Source organism: Typha angustifolia, chromosome 8, assembly GCF_048772165.1.
Source record: "Typha angustifolia cultivar Huaian chromosome 8, ASM4877216v1, whole genome shotgun sequence".
In the NCBI taxonomy this organism is placed as follows: Eukaryota; Viridiplantae; Streptophyta; class Magnoliopsida; order Poales; family Typhaceae; genus Typha; species Typha angustifolia.
Window position 1 is genome coordinate 6228947 of NC_133246.1, and position 23156 is coordinate 6252102.

Consider the following 23156-nt stretch of genomic DNA (forward strand, 5'->3'; position numbering starts at 1 on the left):
ATTTTTTCTCTTTTTTTCCTCCCTCACCCTATAGCCCTCTTCTCTCGTTCTTCGTAGCCGCGCCTTTGCTGCCGCCGAAGCCCGCCGACCCGGTGGGTCGAATCACCGGTGAGTTTTTTACCTCCCTTTCTATTTAGTTTTAGTTTAGTTGCGCCATTTGTTTGTCCCCTTTTTTTTATTGCTTCTCGGTCCCGTCGGAAATCGGCCGGCCAGCGACCTCGTCTCCCCCTGACGACCCCGGTACCTTCCTTTGTCTGTTTCTTCCATCAGTAGAGGCTACACGTAGTAGCCTCCCCCGCCGGCTTTCGAGCCCTTTCTCTGTCAAGGTGAACTGCCCATGCCTTCACCTCCGGCGGGACCCACCTCGCACCTTCTTGGCCAGTTCCGGAAGGGTCCCAGCTTGGCTGGCCTTGGCTGCCGACGGTGATCGCCAGCAGCCACCTTCTCCTCCTCCCTCGGTTGTATTGTGTTTAAGGAGAGGAAGGAAAGGAGGTGGCCAGCCTAACCCTGGTGTGGTTGGGCTTGGTGTGGCCCACCCAAGGTTGGTCGTGGGTTGGGTTACGGGCAGCCCAGCCCAGCTATGGCTTGTGTTAGGCTGCGGCCCAGCCTAAGTGACTTGCTTGGGGTGGGTGCAGCCCAACCTAGGTGGTAACTTTGTTTGGTTGGGGCTTTAGGCCCCAGTTGGTGGGGGCGGTGTTGGGGCCTTTGGGTTAGTTGCAACCAGCTTATTGCGATGGATCTTGGGCTGGCCCAAGCGGATTAGTTATTCTTTAATTTATTTTAATTTATTTTAGTCACTTTATTTAATTATCCTTGCCAACTTGGGCCCTAAACATTAATCATCTTTAAATGGTAGCATTGTTGTTCATAATAGTTATTATAAATCAATATTAATAAATGAGATGATAGTACGAGAGTATCTCTACTAATTGCTCCTAACAGGGAATTTGTTTTAATTGATAATCATTTTAAACATGCTTTAATATTCGATAAAGTAAGTTAATTCAATGTTGTCCATTCTATTTACTTTAAATTGGCAGCAATTAGTAGAATAGTGAACATGACATAATTATATTATTTACTCTTAATAACGCGTCAGACTATCTTTATTACTGTACCAATTTATATTACTATACCAATTTTACCTGAATAATAAACGTAACAATTATTAGATAGACCTATCCAAACCTATAGCAGTTGTCCATAGGATTATTTAATTAATTAATTTTGGATAAGTTGGTGTTTATATTTATTTTTATTATCAAGATAGATTTAGTACTGTGCGAGGATGATCTCGTGGTGCAGTTGGAGGTAGTTAGCTGGGAAGCAGTATCAGCAAGTTAACTCTTTATAGTTTAGGAGTAGTGTAATATTGAAGTGATATTTTACTTTATAATTTTGTCGTATTTATATCATGCATGTAAAAATATATTTTTATTGGTCCAGCATAATTATATTATTTTATAATTTTATAAATATGCATGGATTATTGGTGTATTCTTGTGGTGTGATAACTTTGATGTATATGTCGTATGATTGATGATGTTGATTACTGTACTATTTGCACGTAACACCATATAGTTAAGTTCTGTATTAGCAATGCTTGTTTTTCCACTCAGCTTAGGGTCAAGGACCAGAGTGTATATAGTAGCTATATTTATATCCGTCAATGCTTGAGGTCGTGAGGTAAAGAGGGAACTATCAGGCACTACTTGCGCCGGTTTTAGCAAGCGTAATACTATCGTGTATGGAGGCTAATCATTAGATGATCTTCAAATTGTGGTTGGGAGGTAGGAGTCGTAGATCAATCATTACCCGTGACGTGGGGAGAGAGCGTCCTTGAGCGGTGACTCATGTTTTCCGCACATGCAGTGCGATGATTTCGAGTTAAGGGTTTGTGTGGGTAATATCGATATGCGAAATTGAGATCCTTAGTCTGAGGCGACTGACTATCGATCATGTCGACAGGTTTGGTGGTCCTGCTTCTTTATCAAAAATCAATCAAACTTGACTTTTCTTATGGCCAGGCGAGGGGCTGACAGTTGTACCGCTAAATGTCTTTCCTCAATGAGTTTTGCTTGATATGAGCTTTGTTGCCGATTGTAATTGTGGCTCCGCATGAGCTTGAGATTTAGAAGTTGATGTTTTCGGATTATGCATATTATGTTTACTATTAGTAATGCATGTAATATGGATATGATTAACATATTGCATTGATGTATTATTATGATTATGTTTGGATACATATATCATGTTGTATTATTTTGTATATTACTTTTAAACTGTAGAGTTGTATACTTGCTGAGTTTTATGCTCACCATATTTTAGATTAGTGGATAATTTTGAGTTTGTGGAGGAGCTGACGAAGATTATTATCTGTAATTTATGAATATATTTTATTTTTGTAAAATAAGCTTAATGGATTGTAGCCTCTACATGGGCATTTGTATCTATTGTGTATAAATATATATTTTGGGGTTTGTTGTGGCTTGTGATACTTTAGATTTCTTTTTGCTTGTGTTATTTACAAAATATTGAACTTTTATCTTTTATATTGTGTAGAAACATTGACTAATAGATTACATGAAAATCATGTGGGTTTTACCTATATGAGAGGCACGTGTACTTGGAGGCGGATATTTCATATTATGTGGGGTATATTTTTCTGAAGTGACTATTAATCTAATTATGGTTTTCTTGTATGATTAGGACTGTAATTTTCTGAATTGACTATTAATCTCATTATGATTTTTCTGTATATGACTCATTATCATGTACTATTTGTTTGATGAATGATCAGATCGATAGCACCTAGAAGTCTAGTATATATTGATGGTTGACATGAAGGTCCTAACAAAACAGGTTTTTTGACAGATGACACAAACATGGCACTTATGCAATACTGTCCCAATATATGGGCCATTCTATAGTAATATTATGCAAAAGTACATTCCTTTTCATGTCTATTGAAAGATTAGATAAGCATATTGCAGTAATTAGACTCCTTGCACAAGTAGCTCCTGCTTAAGAATCTCATTATCCGTGTGGTTCTTAAGTTATGCTGCTAGGCCTACATTATTTGAAGTCACCTCAGAGGGTCCTTGTGCATGAGGCTCCCATCCATGGTGGTTTTCGGGGGAGGATGCATGCAACCGTCCCCTCTAGAGGCTCTCTCCATGAGCATATGTATTTATACTTTATATTTTTGCTTCATTTGACATATGATTTTAATAATTAATATCATCTATTGATGTATGTGTTAGAAATATTAATATTTCTATAGTGTTATTTTAAAATAAATAATTTTGTGAATAAATATTTTGATTAGACACCTTTTCATAATTATAACTATTTGTTAGTTATTTAACTTCCATAACTACTTTTTAGTTATCTAATTACTTTTTAGTTATATAACTACCATAACTAATTTTTAGTTATATAACTACTCGCATCTTTTAGTTAGTGTCCTTTCATTTTCTATAAATAGAAGATGGTGTTGTTGTTTTGGCGTAATTTTTTTCAGATCTAAGTGCTTGTTTTGTTACAATTAACTCTAGTTCAGATCAAGGTTCAATTTTGCGAGTTGCACCTTGATACGTGACGGTCTTGTATCCTAAGAACAAATTGCCTTCGTAATTTCCAGTCGCAACAAGTGGACGGCAAATTTGTTCAAGAGATAGATTTACTTTCGCCTGACCGTTGCAAGTGCCTAGCCATTTGATTTTTCATTAATCTCCTCTTTTAATTTCCTCCTACAATTCTTGAACAAATTTTTTCGTCTAAGTGATTTCAAATGGCTGCTTCAAATGCTGCACTTTCATCTATGTTGTCGCATGACAAACTTGATCGCTTTGATGGAAATAACTATAAGCGATGGAAGGAGAAAATTGAGTTTGTCCTTACGGTAATGAAGACTCGTTATGTAATAGAAAAGGAGTGTCCAGTCTTGACCGAGAAGTCTACTGTAGAAGAAAAGACCGCAAAGCAAAAATGGGATGAGGACAATGTTTTGTGCCGTGGTACTATTCTTGGGTCCCTCACTAACCATTTATTTGATATGTACTCTCATATGAAGACCGCGAAGGAGATTTGGATAGCCTTGGAGAATAAGTACAAAACAGAAGATTTTGGTAACAAAAGCTATCTTATCTCTAATTACTTTGATTTTAAAATGGTTGACAATAAGCCTATTCTTTCTCAAGTCCATGATTTACAGCTTATTGTACAACAAATGCTTTCTGAAGGCATTTCTGTAGAGGAGAAACTTCAAGTTGGTACTATCATCGCTAAATTACCTCCAAGTTGGAAAGACTACCGCAAGTCTCTTAAGAGAAAGGGTGATAATTTCACTCTTGAGGCTCTTCAACGACAACTCAGAATTGAGGAAGAGTCAAGACTTCGAGATAATGCCGAGGAAACCGCAGAAATGACAAAAGTTGCCCATGTTTTTGAAATAGACAACAAGAAAGGGAAGAAATCCCGATTAGATAATCCTTCTAGTGAGAAGAAGAATGGCAACAAAAAGAATATAATATGTCATTACTGTAAGAAGAAGGGACACTACAAAAATGAGTGTCGCATTCTTAAGAAAAAGCAACAGCAATCCAACAAAGTTGAAGAAAATCTTATTGCTGTTATATCCGAGGCAAATTTGGTAGTATCTAAAACTGATTGGTAGGTGGATACAGGCGCGACTCGTCATATTTGTGGAGAGAGAAATCTTTTCAAGAAATATGAACTTGTAAATGACGATGTTTCGCTTTATACGGGTAACTCTTCCTCTACTAAAGTAATTGGAAAGGGTTCAGTGGAACTGAAGTTCACATCGGGAAAAACTCTTACTCTTCTTGATGTATACCATGCTCCCGAGATTCGAAAGAATCTAGTTTCAGGTGGTTTGCTTTCAAAGCATGGTTATAAGCTTGTGTTTGAATCGGACAAATTTGTATTAACTAAGAAAAGCTTATTTGTCGGCAAAGGATATGCCGAAGATTGTATGTTTAAACTAAATTTAATAAAGAATGATGCTTCTGTTTATTTTGTTGACTCTTTGTCTTTGTGGCACGCTAGATTAGGTCATGTGAATTTTGATTCAGTTAAAAGAATGGTTAAATTGGATTTACTTCCTTCAAATTTACAAAATGATAGAAGTAAATGTGAAACTTGTGTTAAAACCAAGTTAACTAGAAAACCATTTCATAGTGTAAATAGAGTTTTTACAACTCTACTTGAATTGATACACTCTGATGTTTGTGACTTGAATCATAAACTCACGAGAGGTGGTAAAAGATATTTTATTACCTTCATTGATGACCTTTCTAAGTTTACATATGTTTATTTATTAAGGACAAAAGATGAAGCATTTAGTAAGTTTAAATTATACAAATCTGAAGTTGAGAATCTCCTTGGTGGTAAAATAAAAATGCTTAGAAGTGATAGGGGAGGTGAATACTTTAACAATGATTTTGATGCATTTTGTGAAAATAATGGTATAGTACATCAAAGAACTGCTCCATATACACCACAACAAAATGGTGTGGCTGAAAGGAAAAATAGAACTCTATTGGATATGGTTAATGCAATGCTTGACCATTCTTGTCTTCCGGACAATCTTTGGGGTGAAGCAATCCTAACGGCTGCACACATTCTTAATAGAATACCTTCTAAAAGGAATGTATCTCCTTATGAGTTATGGTTTAATCGAAAACCTAACTTAGGATATTTAAAATTGTGGGGGTGTCTAGCTTATGTTAGATTATCCGATCTGAAAAGATCGAAGTTGGGGCCAAGAACTTCTAAATGTGCTTTTATTGGTTATGCATCTAATAGCAAAGCATATCGTTTTCTAGAGATAAATACAAACGTTGTGATTGAATCTAGGGATGCCGAATTCTTTGAGGATAAAACCTTTAAAGAATCTAAATCTCTAGAATTTGATTTTAATAATCAAAGAAAATCTCTAGATCATGATTCTTCTGAAAATTCTTTTGAAGATGTGGAAATTAGAAAATCCAAAAGAATTAGAAAAGAATCGAATTTTGGTCCAGATTTTGTGACTTACCTTGTGGAAGGGACTTCAAATTCTATTTTGAATGAATTTTGTTTTTGTCTTAATATGGAGAGTGATCCATCTAGCTTTGATGAAGCAATGAAATCAAGAGATGCCATTTTTTGGAAGGAAGCTATCAATGATGAAATGGAGTCTATTTTGTCTAATAATACTTGGACTTTGGTAGACTTACCTTCAGGATCTAAACCTATTGGATGTAAATGGATATTTAAGCGAAAGCTTAAATCTGATGGATCTATTGATAAGTATAAGGCTAGATTGGTAGCCAAAGGGTTTAGACAATTTAAAGGCATTGATTATTTTGATACCTATGCCCCCGTGGCTAGGATATCTTCGATTAGAATATTGATTTCATTAGCGTCAATATATAACTTCAAAATCCATCAAATGGATGTGAAAACAGCATTTTTGAATGGTTATTTGGATGAAGAAGTTTATATGGATCAACCAGAAGGTTTCATTTTACAAGGCCAAGAAAATAAAGTATGCAAATTGGTTAGATCATTATATGGTCTAAAACAAGCTCCTAAGCAATGGCATGAGAGATTTGACAATGTTTTGCTTTCTAATGGATTCCGATCAAATGAGGCGGACAAATGCATCTATTATAAGATGATTGATAATGACATTGTGATCATATGCTTATACGTGGATGATATGCTTATTTTTAGCAAGAGTGACTTATGTATTAATATGACTAAAAATTTCTTATCATCTCACTTTGATATGAAAGATTTGGGTATTGCAAATACTATTCTTGGTATGAAAATACACAGAATCGGAAACTCTCTTGCATTGTCACAAAGTCATTATGTTGAGAAAATTCTAAAGAAATTTTCTCATTTGTTTAATAAAGTTTCAAGAGTTCCTTATAATCCAAATTTGAAGCTTGATATTGATAAAAATCGATGTGTATCACAACTTGAATACTCAAGGGTTATTGGAAGTTTGATGTATGCAATGCATTGCACACGTCCAGATATTGCTTTTGCCGTAGGCAAATTGAGTCGATACACTAGTTATCCTAATTTTGAACATTGGAAAGCAATATCCATTGTATTAGGATATTTGGAAGAAACTAAATCGTTTGCACTATACTATGGAGGAAATCCATCTGTTATTGAAGGGTATAGTGATGCAAACTGAAACTGTGTAAATGATGGTTCTAAATCTACGAGTGGGTAGATTTTCACTCTTGGTGGTGCTGCTATTTCTTGGGGATCCAAAAAGCAGACTTGTATAACTCATTCTACTATGGAGTCTGAGTTAGTGGCTTTGGGAGCAGCAGGCAAAGAGGCTGAGTGGTTAAAAGATTTTTTAATTGATTTGCCAATATGGCCAAATCCTATGCCTCCTATTTCAATTCATTGTGATAGTCAAGTCACTTTGTCACGGGTATATAGCAAATCATATAATGGAAAGTCGAGACATATACGTCTTAGACATAATTCTGTGAGACAGCTATTAGAAGATGAAGTAATCACCGTGGATTACATTCGATCGTGCACAAATTTAGCGGATCCTTTGACTAAAGGCCTTAACAAGGATCTAATTAGAAAAACATCTTGTGAGATGGGTCTTAGACCAGTTGAATAATATCACCAAAAGATGGCAACCCTACCTAAACCATGGATTTTCATGCTCTAGGTTCAAAGGGAAAAACAAATCTGGAGGGTGATGATATAGCACACTATTTGGACCTACTCAGAAATTATTTAGTAAGTGCTATGTTCCTGTAATGAACATGTGAGGTTGAGTTAAACTCTTAATGGGTTCGTATAATAGGTGTATTTAATCTACAGGAGCACCTAGAAGAACTCTACCTATGTGAGTGCGAAGTCAGGCCGCTTATGTCGGAGTTTGGTCAACTCCTAGCACACTCATGAAGTCGGGAACAGCGTATGGCCATTAATGCGCGGCTGGGAAGAACATTGAGATTCTGATAAAGATATGTGTGAATTCTCCGGTTGTGTCGTAAAGTTTGTTAATTCAAGGACTTTATGTCTATTAACATTCTGATATAACTTTGAGAATTTTACACTACGTGAAAATTCAAACCATACGGTATTTTCACTTATGTATCAATATCTTTGTGTAACAGCAAGCATATTTGAAATCAAAGTTATTGTTATTTATTTTAAAATAAGTGGGGGATTGTTAGAAATATTAATATTTCTATAGTGTTATTTTAAAATAAATAATTTTGTGAATAAATATTTTGATTAGACACCTTTTCATAATTATAACTATTTGTTAGTTATTTAACTTCCATAACTACTTTTTAGTTATCTAATTACTTTTTAGTTATATAACTACCATAACTATTTTTTAGTTATATAACTACTCGCATCTTTTAGTTAGTGTCCTTTCATTTTCTATAAATAGAAGATGGTGTTGTTGTTTTGGTGTAATTTTTTTCAGATCTAAGTGCTTGTTTTGTTACAATTAACTCTAGTTCAGATCAAGGTTCAATTTTGCGAGTTGCACCTTGATACGTGACGGTCTTGTATCCCGAGAACAAATTGCCTTCGTAATTTCCAGTCGCAACAAGTGGACGGCAAATTTGTTCAAGAGATAGATTTACCTTCGCCTGACCGTTGCAAGTGCCTAGCCATTTGATTTTTCATTAATCTCCACTTTTAATTTCCTCCTACAGTATGGATATAACCAAATTGGCATAACAAATGGAAGGCTGCATTTTTGTTCAATTACTATGGTATGAATCTATATTATCGTATCAAATCATGGTGCTTCACTTTCTAGAATTATCACAGGAATCATCTTTTAAATCTGAAAAGAGCTTGAAATTTTCTTGTCCCAATAAAAACAAGCCTGATGAAATCATGAAATTTTTGAAAACTTGTGATGTTTCGATTGTTCGCTAAATCCTTATGTTGGAATTTAGGTACTGCAGTTCTGCTATCAGTCATGTTTGTGAACCATATGCTTCGTGGCTCAATAATAGACAAAATATCCCTTGTGGCTTGAAGAAGGTTCAAAGTAATGAATAGAATTACAAATTTATTTTCTGTTCTTAATTTGGATGCTGAAGATGATAAAGAACAACTAACAGCTGCAGTAGCTTCAAAAGATGAGAATGCTACTATAAGATCAGGTCAGTACTTTTAAGTTTTAACTCTTATGGTCAAGTATTAGTTTAGTAATGCTACAAGTTCTTGCATAGATTACTTCAATTAAGCATCTACTCATGTTATTGATGTCACTTATTGATTGCTATTTGTTGGAAATAGTTCAGATAGCTGCACTGATAATATATACTAGCTTTTGCACAATTGTGGAATTTTACTGGGAGAAGCTTTACATTGGTTCTGAGTTCTACAATATAAGATTATGTTGCAAGGGAATGAATCATAGACCTATTGTTCCTTTGCAATATGTTGGAAGATGCATGAGTGTTCTAGTCTTCATTGTCAAATATGAACAGCAGACTATCTTCACTGATGCACTTTATATCTGTATTCCAACAGAAATGTCTTGTCTTTATCTGATTACTTGTGAATGCTTTTAGAGGTGTTGTGATTGTCTTATCCTTAACTTCTCTATAATTATTCTTTAAAATCAATTTATGCATTTAAACCAAAGACCTCAGCTTGCTGGTTGATTTGGATAATGTCTAGTTTGTACCAGAAGTTTAAAAGTCTGCTGTATCTATGATGTATCACTCTTCCATGTCATGGGAACCCTTTGAAGCAGTTTCAAAATTTATACAGATGTTAGGAAACCATCAAAAACCATACTTTGCATGGCTAAATGCTGAACCATCCTTGTATGGTTATTAGATGCTAAATTCAACTTGTACTATGCAAACGGTCGAATCGTGAATACCTGCAGCAGGCCTTTTGCCAGGCTTGATATATTGTGAGACAAGCAGATCTATGAATTACTGGGTATCAAGAAAATTAAATTGGAGACTGCTAATTAATGGCAATCAATTATCTAAGTTGTTCTGAACAACACTATCATTTCACCTTCTCAGTCCTCCATGTAATTTCATTGAACATTAATTTGCATTAACATACCCCTTTTTCTTGGTAAACATGTTCGTTTTCCATGTGGAATTAAGCTTTTGGGATGTTGATGTAATGATGTTAACCTTTTTGTGAATATCTGCTTGTTCAAGTAGAGAGGTCAGAATGCTACATGAATTATTATATATGGATCAGGAAACTTAATAGTACAAATTTCTGGTAACAAAATTTGTTGATGCTTATGACATCAAAGATGCAGTCATCGATTCTCCAGATAGGCCACAATTACCGTGAGCAAACATATTAATGATGACGAATGCAGTTTTGCCATGCTACTATACTAATAATACTTGCTCTGCTATTCTGTGCTGGAAGACTTTGGTAATATATTAATTATTAGAAGTATACTGAAGTATGAAATGATATGACCTTCCCTATTTATGTCTGTGGTGGAAATTTGTTCATCATCTATTAATGTCTGAAATGCTCATGGGCAGTGCCTTCTATTATTTAGATTTTTTTAATTTGGGTTAATCATGTCAGAAAACTCCACTATTTTTCTCAATTAAATGGGTCACTTTCTTAATCTGGATTTCTAGCATCTTCCTGTTGGATGATACTAATTATTGGCTGGTCGATTACTAAAATCCTTTGAGATGATCGGCTTTTAAACTAACTAAAAGAGAAACTTGTTGCTGGAGGAAGGAAGTTGATGTTTCTATGCTGATACTTCTCTTTTCAGATAAAGGCAAGAAAAAAGGCAAATTATCAGAAATAGACAATTCTTTGGAAAGCGATAAAGTCAAGCAAGGGAATCTTACAGCTTTGGGTGACTATAAGATGCCTCTTGTGTGGATTGACTTGGAAATGACTGGTATCTATTTAATTAACATTTTCTTTCTTGTTTTCTTATCTTTAATACTTGGCAATGAATTTTAAGTACTTTTTTTTCCTTTCTACAGTCTTTTGGGAAAATATGATTTTTTGATGTACAAAATGCTATAGTTTTTTCTTTTTCATATTTCTTGATTTGTCCTAGGTTGGATGTTAGTATTGCAGATAATTATTCTTATAATCTAGTAAATATTCACACACATATGCATGTGCACACACACATAGACACACACATGCACAGTGCACATTGTACGCACGCACTAGCTAGTCCATCTAAAAAAGAGTGTTTTCTGAATATTTTTCTGAAAGGTAGTGCTAGGTTTAGATATCGGGATCAAGATCGGCCATGCAAGAAAATGATACATGCTGCTTGTATCAGTTGCTAGTGTCTTCCAATATGGTATCACGATGTTTTTTAATTACGTAAAATTCTAAACTAGATTTAAAAATATAGGTAAAAATTTAGAGAAAGTGGCAAAAAGATAAAATAGAAATTACTCATTTAAAACCTAAAAACTAAAAATAGCACTCACTCAAAAACATGATAAATTACGAGTTGGATTTGGTAAATTTTTGTGCTCATAAATTCTTACTACAGAAGTGAGATAAAGAGATCTCTCTTTCTTCACTATTTTTATACAATAATAAGAATGAAGGAGTTAAAAAGCAGAAAAGAAAAAGATAAAGAGAAAAAAAAAACTCACTTGAGTTCATCAAGTGCGAAGTAACCGGAGGAACTCTTTGAATGAGCTTGATGAAGTGTGAAGTGTGGGAGGAGAGTGTATATGAGAGAGAGAGTAACAACTTAAACAATTAAAAAAAGGCAGCTGAGAACATCAATTACTAATGTCCCCTAAGTCCGATTTATTTTAGGTCCATCTCGATTCGGTTAATACCAAACAACGCCAACCACTACCATATTGGTTTCAAGTCGGGATCAGGATCAGGTACAGCGGATCCTGATCCATTTCAGCCAATACATTTCGAGATCGGCCGAAACTAAGATCCATGGGCTTGAATATAAATAGTTAAAACATAGGGCTTGAACCATTATGTCTTATACAGATTTTTACATACCACTTTTCCTATTGTCTTGGAATGTGTTAAGCCTTCCCTATTAATGCGTGAACTATGATATGGTCCATAAGTCAATTCCTTCCACTATGTTAGCTGTTTCTAATAAGAGATAGGGGAGCTCAAAAATGCTTGCAGGAAATTCAAAAAAGTATGGCTAATGACAGACTGTTTTGTGCACAGAGAGAAATGCAGTATCACTATGGCACTAGTATAGTGTGTTGAAGCATATCAACAATTCTAGTCTCTTATTTTTTGGTATATTCCTACTAGTTAGATAACTAGTAAACATTTATTTGAAAATAGGCTAAGGAGATTAAGCAATTTCCATCTTTGTCAAACTATTAAATGCCTTTTTCCTTGGTGGAATCGATAGTGACCTACTAGGTCCTCTTTAATGGTAAAAATAGAGGAAGATGATAATTAAATAGAGCAAACTAGAACCACTAGCTACAAAGCAGTAAGCCAAAGAGGAAAAGAAAAATAAAAGGCAAAAGTGAATAAGTGATTATAAATAAGTTACAAGAAAGAGAAAGAACACAAATTGCTGAACAGAAAAGGGAATAAACACAAAAGGCTAATTTAATTGGTTGATAGAACAAGTAAAGTAAAGTCAAAAGATGAGAAACAAATGGAGGTGTGAACTTCAATATTAAAAGGAGAAGGTGTTAGAAGTGACAGAGGAAAACAAAGAAGTGAAGGAAATAAAATGCTTTGTGGCCAAGGACAGAAGTAACTAGTAAAGTTAAGTAGATACTTCATCCCTTCTATCAGTGCTTCATGGATTGCATCGTCCAGTTTACACAATTTTATAGTCAATAATATATTGGATCATCTGATATAATGTACTAGCTCAAGCTTGTGCTTCATTAGTTCTATCACTCTATGTTAGTCGTCATTTTGAATGGAAATGTACTAATATAATTATTGTTGAATTCTAATTCTGCATGATGTTTTCTTTGATGATGTGGTTTGACTTGTAGGTTTGGATATTACAAATGATCGAATATTGGAGATTGCTTGTGTTGTAACAGATGGTAAACTTATTAAATCAGTTGAGGTGACTATTGTTGTCTTATACATTAGGTTAATTTTATTTTCTTAGCCTTTCATCAATTGATAATATTCTTTCAAATTGCTCTAGTTCTTGTCCTTTCTTCTTTCGTCAATCCTTTGTTTCACACTATTATTAATTAATTATTTATATGCTGATGATGTTTTTTCTTTAAAATAAATAAGCTATAAAGTGCTAAAACAAAGTTCCTACTTGGTAGATCAGCATTTCGTATATGACATCAACAGATAAGAAATAACAATACTATAGGTGTCAAAAGTAAAAAATGTAAGGAAATTGTTAGGCTTTTGAAGGACATAAATATAAGATGTTTTTGTAAATAACTGGAAGTAAAAGAAAGTAGTTAAGAAGCACTTTACCTATCTTATTGGGCATGCGCGGTTGTGAGAGGTAGAGGAATTTGCCACCTTGTACAAACCTATCTTTTCTTACGTTTCTGGCTAAAGAAAGTGACTTACTTTCTCTTTTAAAACTAGATCACTATCTCATTTTCTACCTAATCTCACACTTACTGGTCAGGTATACAATGAGTTTAAGTCCTGTATTTACTTTTCTCTCAACCATCTCACTTTCTGACCCATTGGGTTAGGGTTCTTCAATGTGAGCTCTCTTCTTATCTTTCCTCCTCCATCTTTATATTGTGCACGACAGCTACAAAAACAAACAATAATAAGAATTTTGCTGGGTTCTCCACTTCTCAACCAAACACTTGAATGTGAGATGCTTCTGGTTCCTCAAAAAAGAAAAAAGAAAAAAGAAAAAAGAAAAAGGAAAAAAAGAATCAGGCACCAAGAACTGATAACCGCTGTCTCCGTATATCCCACTTCCTAAAACTCATTTTTCTTCACTCCACTTCTGCAATCTAGTATTCCCATGGAAAAATAATGATCTAAGCACTTCAACATCTGAACATGTGATTCCATTGGGGCTGTTTCTCCTCCTAGCGTGCCTTTGTGGACAAAGAAATGAAAAGCAATTGCAAGTTTGCAACCACTTGTTTTAACTATTTATTTAGGTATCTCCATCTTATCAACTGTTCATTGAAATTCTTAAACCATGAAAATGAATGGAACTTTATTGCATAAATCACAATAGGGCCCTATTAAAAATGACAGTTTTAGTTGCTATTTACTGTGAAGGGTAAACCAGTTGGGACTAGAGTTAGCTGCTATGAAAATCCAAGAGTACCTATCAATTAAGGAATAAGTCACTTTCTTTCTACTGGCGAGTTCTTTTCCAACTAATTTAATTCTTTTAAAACTTGTTTTCTTCACCAAAATTACTAATAACATGAAATTGTGCATAATTTTTTTCTTGACTAGTTGTTACCACATTTTTGCAGCAAGTTATTAAGCAGATTGTTTGGTTGAGTTGAGCTCTCTATTACATTTCTAAGTACTGAAGATATATATATATATATATATATATATATATATATATATATATATATATATATATATATATATAAACCCTTTCCCTTTTCTTAAGGGTATTGAAAGCTAATTTTTATGAAATTTGTCGTAATATTAAGTTTGGTGTATGCAGTATTGTTATTTGAAGCTTCTACCACTACCTAGTTGGAACTTTTGCCTGTAACTGATTGATGCCCTGCTGTCATAAGTTTTCATTAGTTGTTTGACACATAAGATAGTTTTGCATGTAGGGTCCAAATTTAGTTATCCATCAGAGCAAGGAGTGCTTGGATAGCATGGGAGAATGGTGTAGGAGCCATCATGCAGCTAGTGGTATAATATTGATAGAACACTCATTTTGCACAAGAATGAACCTTTTCTTCTCAAATTTCTTCTGAGATGTAAACTGTGGAGTTTTGTTGAATATACTTTAGGGTTGACAAAGAGGGTTCTGCAGAGTACACTTTCTGAGCATGATGCAGAGAAACAGGTATGTTATTGATCTCCCTGCTTAATTCCATTATATTTTTCTGTTAAGAGTAGGAATGTATCGCAAGCCTTTGAAAGTAAATCTTAATTAAGTTGTCTATCAGTGGTGCGAACGGCTTTGCCCTGGCAGCGAAAGGTTATACCTTTGTAAGCGAACAATGGTTCGTCTATGTAGGGTATTCCCCCTTTACTCTCTTAATGTCGAGCTAAGTGACTTTGCATAGCGTAGTAGAACGAAGGCGTAGCATCGATGCTCTCTTATCCAGGTGATAAAACCAGTACTTAATTGCCTATGTTTCAAGAGCTAGGCCTAATAATACATATTCAGTCAGGTTTTGACCTGATTCTTGTCCTAACATGATGCATTCGTAAATTGTTTATTACTTTATTGGAAAAAGTACTTGACTTATACATAATATACACCCTAAGCATCTGAATTTTCATGTTCTATACATGCATCCAAAGCATTTGGTTTACTTGATGATTATATGGATTTTATGCTATTTAATAAGTGTTACATCATTCTTTAGGCAATATGTGAAATTTTAATATAAGTAGCAGTGTTTTACTTTCTTATTTCGAGACATGAAATATGCGGCGGAAAATTTGTCAGTTCTTTTGCTTAGTGAGTGTTGTTGAACTCTTATGTCCATATGATTATTCTACATAAGTTTTCTTATCTCTAATATAAAATGCTTAAAACAAAAAGAGATCACTGAAAAAGTTGAGACAGAAAAGGTAGTATGATGTTAAAAGCTAAATCACTGGAAGAGCAGATGTGCACTTGGGGAATTTATGTTTGAGTATTCATAAGCATTGTTTGAAGTTTCATCTGAAATAGAGATGTTTCATTGAAACATTTCGTGTTTTAATCATATCCAAGGTTTTAAAAGGCTGGAGGTGGTAGATGGGCGAATAAGGGTCATGATGCCTAAGGGCTAGGCGGATGCCTAGACAGGAGCCCGTAAATTTAAGACAGTTTATAAACAAATATATGAAATAATAATTAGATAAAAAGTTAAAATTCATGCATACAATCTAGAAATATATCAATGTATTCTTGTTAAGAACTATACGAAGCAATTTGAATCCACTATTTTATCATGATCTACAATAATTTTGAATTTCAGAGTCAATCGACATACTAAAATATGGTTTAAGAGACTAAGGCGGTCACCTAGGCAGGATCTAAGCAGAGCTTAGTCATATTTTTGTCTAAGGCAGGAGCCTAGGCATTAATGCAGAAGTTTTTACAACAATGGTCCTATGCGATCTAGAAATTCCCTCGAAAAGAGCAGACTCAAACAACTATAATAACAAATTTAAAAAGCAGGTTATAGCTTCCGAGCTTGATTTGACTTGAGTCCTACTTGTACCTAGTCCAATATCAACCTTATTACATACATACTATTAGCTCCTTTCTAATGCATTGAAAATTACCATAAAGAAGTCTGGAACTGACTATGAAAGTAGAACTGATCCAAATATTTTGTTTTTCAACAAAGCTGAAACCGAAACCAAAACAAAACTTTGCACCATGCTCGTAAGCATCCAAGCTGCAGTTAGTTGATCAGAGTATCAAACTACACACACATGAATATATCATCACAGTTTCTTGTCTATTGGTTGCACATCAGGATTGCAAAATACTAATCCAATGGGGGAAGAGATAAAGTCCCATCACTTTAATTCACCTAGAGATGAGCTTTTGTGAATCCCGAGCTGCACTACTCAAGAAATAATAGAGTTTGTAGTCTAGCCCTACATATATTTATTAGTTTCATTTGTTTCCACTTCTAGTGAATTTATTAGAAGTAGACATGTTCTATATATAAGTATGAAAATTGAAACAAATTGCAGGACAAAGAGGTTGTTTGATTACTAGAGCTGTAAATAAGTACTGATATGACCATTTTGATATAGCCATATAGGGCCTTAAAAGGTGGTATCTTCGGTATAACAGCAGATGGCTGAAAGAGATTAAAAAATTGCTACTAAAATGATAAAAATGAAAAGGTGAAAGAGATTAAAAAAATCAGTATACAAGTAAGAATCCGAAATGATGAAAGATGGCTGAAACTTCTAAGGAAATATGATTGCAAATGCTACTAAATGAGTAGTTGAAAGACACAAGAAAATATTAGACAGAAGTATAAAGGAAGCAAACAAGGATGATGGAGAACAGAAAATGGATGGAGCTGAATTGTCCAACTTGTTAGTTCTAATTTCAACCTTTTGGTTAACTAGATAAATTTATCAACTTTCATTGCCTATCACTAGCTGGTTTTGTGTCAACCGCAGGATTCACTACTAGCTATTATTATTGCCCTAGATTGGTGCTTCACGTCACCCTAAAATGCCAAAATACAACCCATTTTTGCATTTGTTTATTTTAGGACTCATACATAAGAAGCTTTCGAATTTTAAACTAGTGACCAATGTTTAGAATATTGGTACTTGTATTGATCATATAAAAAAATAATACGTATTAGTAGTATCAGTTGTTTCACTCTCTATATCGGTCATTTTAGTTTCAGACTATTATTTTTTACTGAACTTCAAATATATGATACAACACAGAAAAGTTCTAAAGTACAACATACTACCAAGAGTGAAAATACCAAGAACAATATTAAGTTTTGGATGGATTCAATAAATATATGTGCCCATTGTTGTTATCACCTTGCAAACTAGGACATGAAGCCACTTGTGAACAAGGCTAATGACCACCTTTATAGTGGAGGTGATTGTAGAGAGTTATTATAAGAGAAGGTAAAAAATGATGGAGTAAAGAAAGAAAAAAAAGCAACAAAAAGAAAAAAAAGAGAATAAAAATGGAAAGGAAAACTATGGCGTCCAAGACACTAGGGCGTCAATAGTTGATGTCCCAATTTTGGATTCAGGTTATATCCAGCTTTTGTTGTGATCCACATACAGTTAGTACAACCGATATTAGACCGATTGATATTGGGCTGAAAGGCTCGAAACCAAGGGAAAATTGGTTTCAACCCCAGTTTCATATCAAATAGCCGATGATACTTCAAACTATGCTAGTGATCACCTTATCTTGTAATTAGTTTCTAGGTTTGTTGAACTCATGTGTCAGAATTAGGCTTTTCTTCGCTGGGGTATATCAAAACAATTACCTGAATGGCCAAATGCCTTACCACTACAATCATTTCTATTAAGTCAAACAAATTTCTAACATTAAAGAGGATATTAGATACTTATAATCAATGATGTTTGATGAAGTATTTCCATCAATTGATGCAAGAGAGATTATTTGAACAGAGTTAAGTAAAAGTTGGTGCACGGAGATTGCTAGATCACACGTGAATGCTTGTATCTTAACAATTTAACCAGATCTTTCCTTTAGTATTTGCTTCTCATAGTTTAACAATTCAACTGGATCTTTCTTTAGTATTTTCTTCTCGTAGTTTAACTGGAATCTTATTTTAGTATTTGCTTCTCATAGTTTAATCGCTTCTCATAGTTTAATCTTTCTTTAGTATTTCTTTTCTCGTAAGTTAACTGGTATATTGTTTAAGTATTTGCTTATCTGTTGTCAAAGTTATGCATAATATAGGTATATACCTTAAGTAACCAATACAAGGGCAAGTTCTGTAAGACAGTGTATGTTACTCTAATTGTCATAAATACTTGACAAATACAACGACACCTTGCAGGTTCTAGATTTCGTCAAGAAGCATATAGGTTCACATACACCTCAACTGGCTGGGAATTCTGTTTATGTCGACTTCTTATTCTTAAAGGTCAGAAAATAGAGTTTCTCATGTTGTTTTTTTCAATTAGCCGACTCTGTGTACTGCAGTGAACAGTTACAAACCCAGAAACTTATACAGCATGCTTGTGTGATGGTAATACTTAAAATGGTGCACATTTGTGTTCACCTGTTTGAGTCTTAAAAATAGCCTCAACAAGAATGGGGTTATGGTTGTGTACATGTTATCTTCCAGACCCTACATTGGCAGGGAAATTATGCACTGGATCCCTTCTCGTGAGCAAATAGCGAAAAGGGCCATTTATATGAGCATCCATTAGGTCAAGTTCATTTTTTTCTTATCTTCTATCGTAGTTATTCCAAAATTATACTGTGAAACAAGGTCCACAAGAAATTAGAATACAGAACAGATAGATCCTTGGAGACATGAGTATTACCTTTTATGCTAAATAGAGAGAGACTGAGAAAACACTTGATAGGGTTAGCACTTAGCAATGATATGATTAAAAACAAGTGAGCATTTAATCATGCTTTATTTGTTAGTTGTTTTTCATTTTTTGTGGTTCAATTAACTTTTAGGGGCTATTAAGATTTAATGCCATCAAGGAAGCTGCTTTAGGTGAGCTTACTTGTATATGCATACCAACTCAATAATTGTTTGGCAGCAATCATTGGCCCCTGTTCTATTTGTGCCCCACCATCCATCTCTGTCTTACCAAATTTCATTTGTCTCGCTGTTGATTTTCTCACTAACTAGAGCATAATACTTCTTTTCAACACTGCTTCCATATCTTTGCTTTTGCTTGCTGACTTTTGTAGGGTTTGTTTCCTGTTACAGAAGTATATGCCACATTTTGCAGCTATATTCTCTCATGTAGTTGTTGATGTGAGTAGTGTCATGGCGTTATGTGTCCGATGGTTTCCTAGAGGTAATAGTGCATTCCTGTAATTCCTATTTGTGTCTTTCAGATATTTTTCTTGCTTTCTTTAACTTGAGAAAAAATTAATATAATCAACTTGAACTATCCCAAGACTCATGTTTTTGTCTCATAAGAGTTGAGCAACTCTTGTCTTGGCACCAAAAATGCTTCCATTTCTTTTTTTATCATGATAAAGAATGTTTTGAAAGGGGCCTGTGGTTTGTGAGCAGTCCACCCCCTCCCCTGCGCATAGTAATTGATTCCAATAATACAGAAGTTGAGATTTTTCTGCTGCTTTATACTCCACTACATGATCCTACTCGTTGATTTGAGATGAATGCACAAATATCTTACATGGATTGTAATATTACTTCAGCTTGATGTTCTGTCTGTGTTGGTTGATGACTATTTTCTAATATAATGTTGATAGATATCTTCTTTTATTGTCCTCTTTTTTGTGAATATCTATCACAACTCGAATTCAAAATCATGACATAAGATACACAAAGTCTTAATAAATAAACTTTTCAAATCCATAATATGAAAGAATCCAATATGAATTACTAACTCGAAGTCAATAATTAACAAAGCTCTAAAAGGGGTAATAATGAGATCCAAATTTGACATACAATGCCTCCCTAATAAGACTAAAAAAACTAAGCCAACAGATGGTGTTAAAATCTTCAAATGGAAGCATAAACAACTAATACAACTAAAAGCAAAAGACCAAGTCCTAATTGGAGGTAAGATTTCGGTGCACCACAGTCAGTCGCTAGCTATCCAGTATCTGAAATATTTGGAGAATTTTATAAGCTAATAATTTTAGTTTAGTGGGTGAGTCCAACCCAAAGCCAATAAAACCCATAATCCGAAAGCATGGTTTTAAAAATCCAAATCTTAACAATTTATAATAAACAAATAACACTAAGCATGCTCACAATTGAATGGTAAGGCATAAGTAATCATAATGTGAATAATAAACAAATTAAATATAAGAGATGATAATAGAGGGTCTCTGCTTGCTCCAGCAAAGCTCCGACAACAAGCGCTCTGACAAGAGGAGAAGAAAAGGGGGTGATGGCGTGGGGAGGAGAGGAGTGGAGTGCATGTTAGGGTTTTTATAGATATGTTTTCTAGGGTTAAGAGTTTGATACAAATATCTACGATTTCGGCTGAGGAAATTGCGACTACATTCCTCATTGCGTAACTGACAAGAGGGAGAAGAGAATGCATGTGCAGTGCACATGTACTTTTTTTTCCCTGTTATCACAATATCTGGAATTAATTTAAGCAAGTAAAATTGTTTTGGAAATTTGGTAACATTTTTAAGAAGGAAGAGACAATAGCATAATCTGATTTAGCATGGAACTTTGAACTTATGGATGAGTTTGTTTTTTACCTCCATTCAAGCAATGCTCTAGATATCCTTCGCTTAAATTTTATTCTCTGTGAATACTTGATCTTAAAATACTTGTTTGTCAATTTCTATAAGATTGAAATTTGTTTTCTTAGTTTTTTACCTTCTTAACAGAAAAGAAAAGGGCTCCTTTAAAGGAACAGAAGCATAGGGCTATGGATGATATCAAAGAAAGCATCAAGGAACTCAAATACTACAAGGACAACATTTTTAAGTCACCAAAATCCAGACGCTAATTTACCAATGGTTTCAGAAGTTAAATCTACTCTTCAGGGCAATGATCTCCTCTCGTCAAGGGATAATTTGTCAACACTTTGACCAGTCATCTGGTGATTGGGCAGGTGTTGCACTTGGAAAATTGCAGTATTACACTTTTGTTGGAGATTGACTTTTGGCTCTCTTCTGCTCTAGTAAGTTGAGGAATTTACCGTAGAGGAGATATTTTCCAGCACTTGAACTCCATATCACTTTACATCTTGTGTTCTCTAGTTGGAAGCAAGTTATTTATTAGGACCTTGATCAATTTGAGCTTCCATGACCGATCACGCTTTAAATGGCCTTATTATTACTTGAAATGCTGAAACTAGTACTTGTAAGTAAAAGGACCTCGTTCAGCAGCACTTCTGAGGAATTGTAATGTTGCTGCTTCATGGCTGTGTTTCTCCACTTGGTATATGATGAGAAAATAGTTACTATATTTGTTATGATTGTCTAATTCCGCATTTAATCAGATAATATTTCTTCGTTGCATTTTTGGCGTAGTGCTCTAGTGCTATAATTTTGGAGCATCCACGCAGACCTAATCCATTTATCTCGACTACTTGTTATTATTCCCTAGCTAAGGAATGCATCAATGCCCTTGCTTTGTTTGTAATTGGTCATTGATTGAGGACTTTTGCAAGGAATATTCCACAGAGGGCTTATGAAAGTGGAATGGCGTATTGAGGGGGTTGGGAGAGTGTTGTACTGCAGGCAAAAGGAAACGGAACTGATGGAACTCTATTGAAGACAAGATGTCCTCATTCTGTTCTTTCCTAACCGTTATTTTATTCAACATGCTTACTATACGTTGAATTCTCAAAAATCCGGATAAATTTGTAGAGAATTGAATATATTATCTGATATAATATCAATGAAATTTTAAATAACAAAGGTATGATAAATATATCAAATATATATATTTTTCTTATTTGATATTTGATTGATATTATTTTACATGTATTTAAAAAATTATTTAATCTTCTACGATTTCTTTTCTGTATGATTAAATAAATAAAATTATAGCGAGTTGAAGTCAATTTAGGGTTAAATATGATGAGGTAAATATATATATATATATATATATATATATTATTCTAAATTTGTAGTACCTTTGGTAATCAGAAATTTTAAACGAAGATACATTGAACAATTCAAAAGATGTACGAGAAGTACTTTTGCATCGATTTTGTCTTAATTTTCAAACACACTTTCGTTAGGTCTGAAAACTAAGTACGAGGCCTGTGAAGAATCCAAAGAAATAAAAGCAAAACATTTGGAATCAAAGTAGCAGAAGAATCATGCAAAATAGTGCCCCTGGTACATCACATGATTCACCATCAATCCCAATAATGCGGAATAACGCGTCAGTCTTGTGAACTGAAGGTACGTAGTTCGATCCTTCTGGATCCAAAATAAATAAATAAATAAATAAATTCATGAATAATTATATAATAAGTTAGGGTTGCTGCTTCTTTTGTAAGACTCTCAATTTTTCGTATTCCTTCGCCTTTAGACAAAGGAAAATATCATAATCAAAGGAAACTTCGTCAATCCTAAAATCTGAAATAGATGCTTATTATATATTCTTCACTCCCATCTACTATGAGATCTAAAAATCTCACTTAACGTTTTGGCAGTTAAAAAGGAGGTGAGCAGCACCAAACCTTTTGTGAATATAAGATCCCTATTTCACAACTTTCCACATCTAAGTGGGAACTCAAAGCCCTACCTCCTGGTTGGTAAAACTCCAATTACTCGAGCTAAACTACTCTTTTAACCGATGTATTTTTCATCATAAACTAAGTTGCTAAAT

The 23156-nt window shown here is 34.3% G+C and overlaps 1 protein-coding gene across 6 annotated transcripts; it reads left to right on the plus strand.

Moving 5' to 3' along the window:
* Positions 1-21781, plus strand: LOC140764807 (oligoribonuclease-like). 6 transcript variants are annotated; one of them, XR_012105094.1, is made up of 11 exons: positions 13-108; positions 8727-8786; positions 8976-9070; positions 9144-9185; positions 10802-10933; positions 13011-13087; positions 14766-14847; positions 14949-15004; positions 15108-15269; positions 18690-18776; positions 19584-19674. XR_012105094.1 is itself a non-coding variant. In XM_073103590.1 (11 exons), the coding sequence occupies exons 2-11, from the start codon at positions 8755-8757 to the stop codon at positions 21231-21233; spliced, it is 750 nt and encodes a 249-aa protein (XP_072959691.1). In that variant the 5' UTR covers positions 16-108; positions 8727-8754; the 3' UTR covers positions 21234-21781. The 6 variants fall into 6 exon arrangements, 5 of the variants coding, with proteins under 5 accessions (XP_072959688.1, XP_072959691.1, XP_072959686.1 ...); XM_073103590.1 differs by lacking the exon at positions 15108-15269 and adding an exon at positions 21178-21781 and having other exon boundaries at positions 16-108; XM_073103585.1 differs by lacking the exon at positions 15108-15269 and adding an exon at positions 21197-21781 and having other exon boundaries at positions 20-108.
* The last annotated feature ends 1375 nt before the right edge of the window (positions 21782-23156 follow it).

What these genes read in the sequence shown, in the direction of transcription:
- LOC140764807 (XM_073103585.1), top strand. Translation starts at nt 8,755, where the DNA reads ATGGAAGGCTGCATTTTTGTTCAATTACTATG. An exon ending in TGGCTTGAAGAAGGTTCAAA is followed by an intron (nt 9,071 to 9,143) that starts GTAATGAATAGA and finishes AACAACTAACAG; the next exon opens with CTGCAGTAGCTTCAAAAGAT. An exon ending in TCGACTTCTTATTCTTAAAG is followed by an intron (nt 18,777 to 19,583) that starts GTCAGAAAATAG and finishes TTCCTGTTACAG; the next exon opens with AAGTATATGCCACATTTTGC.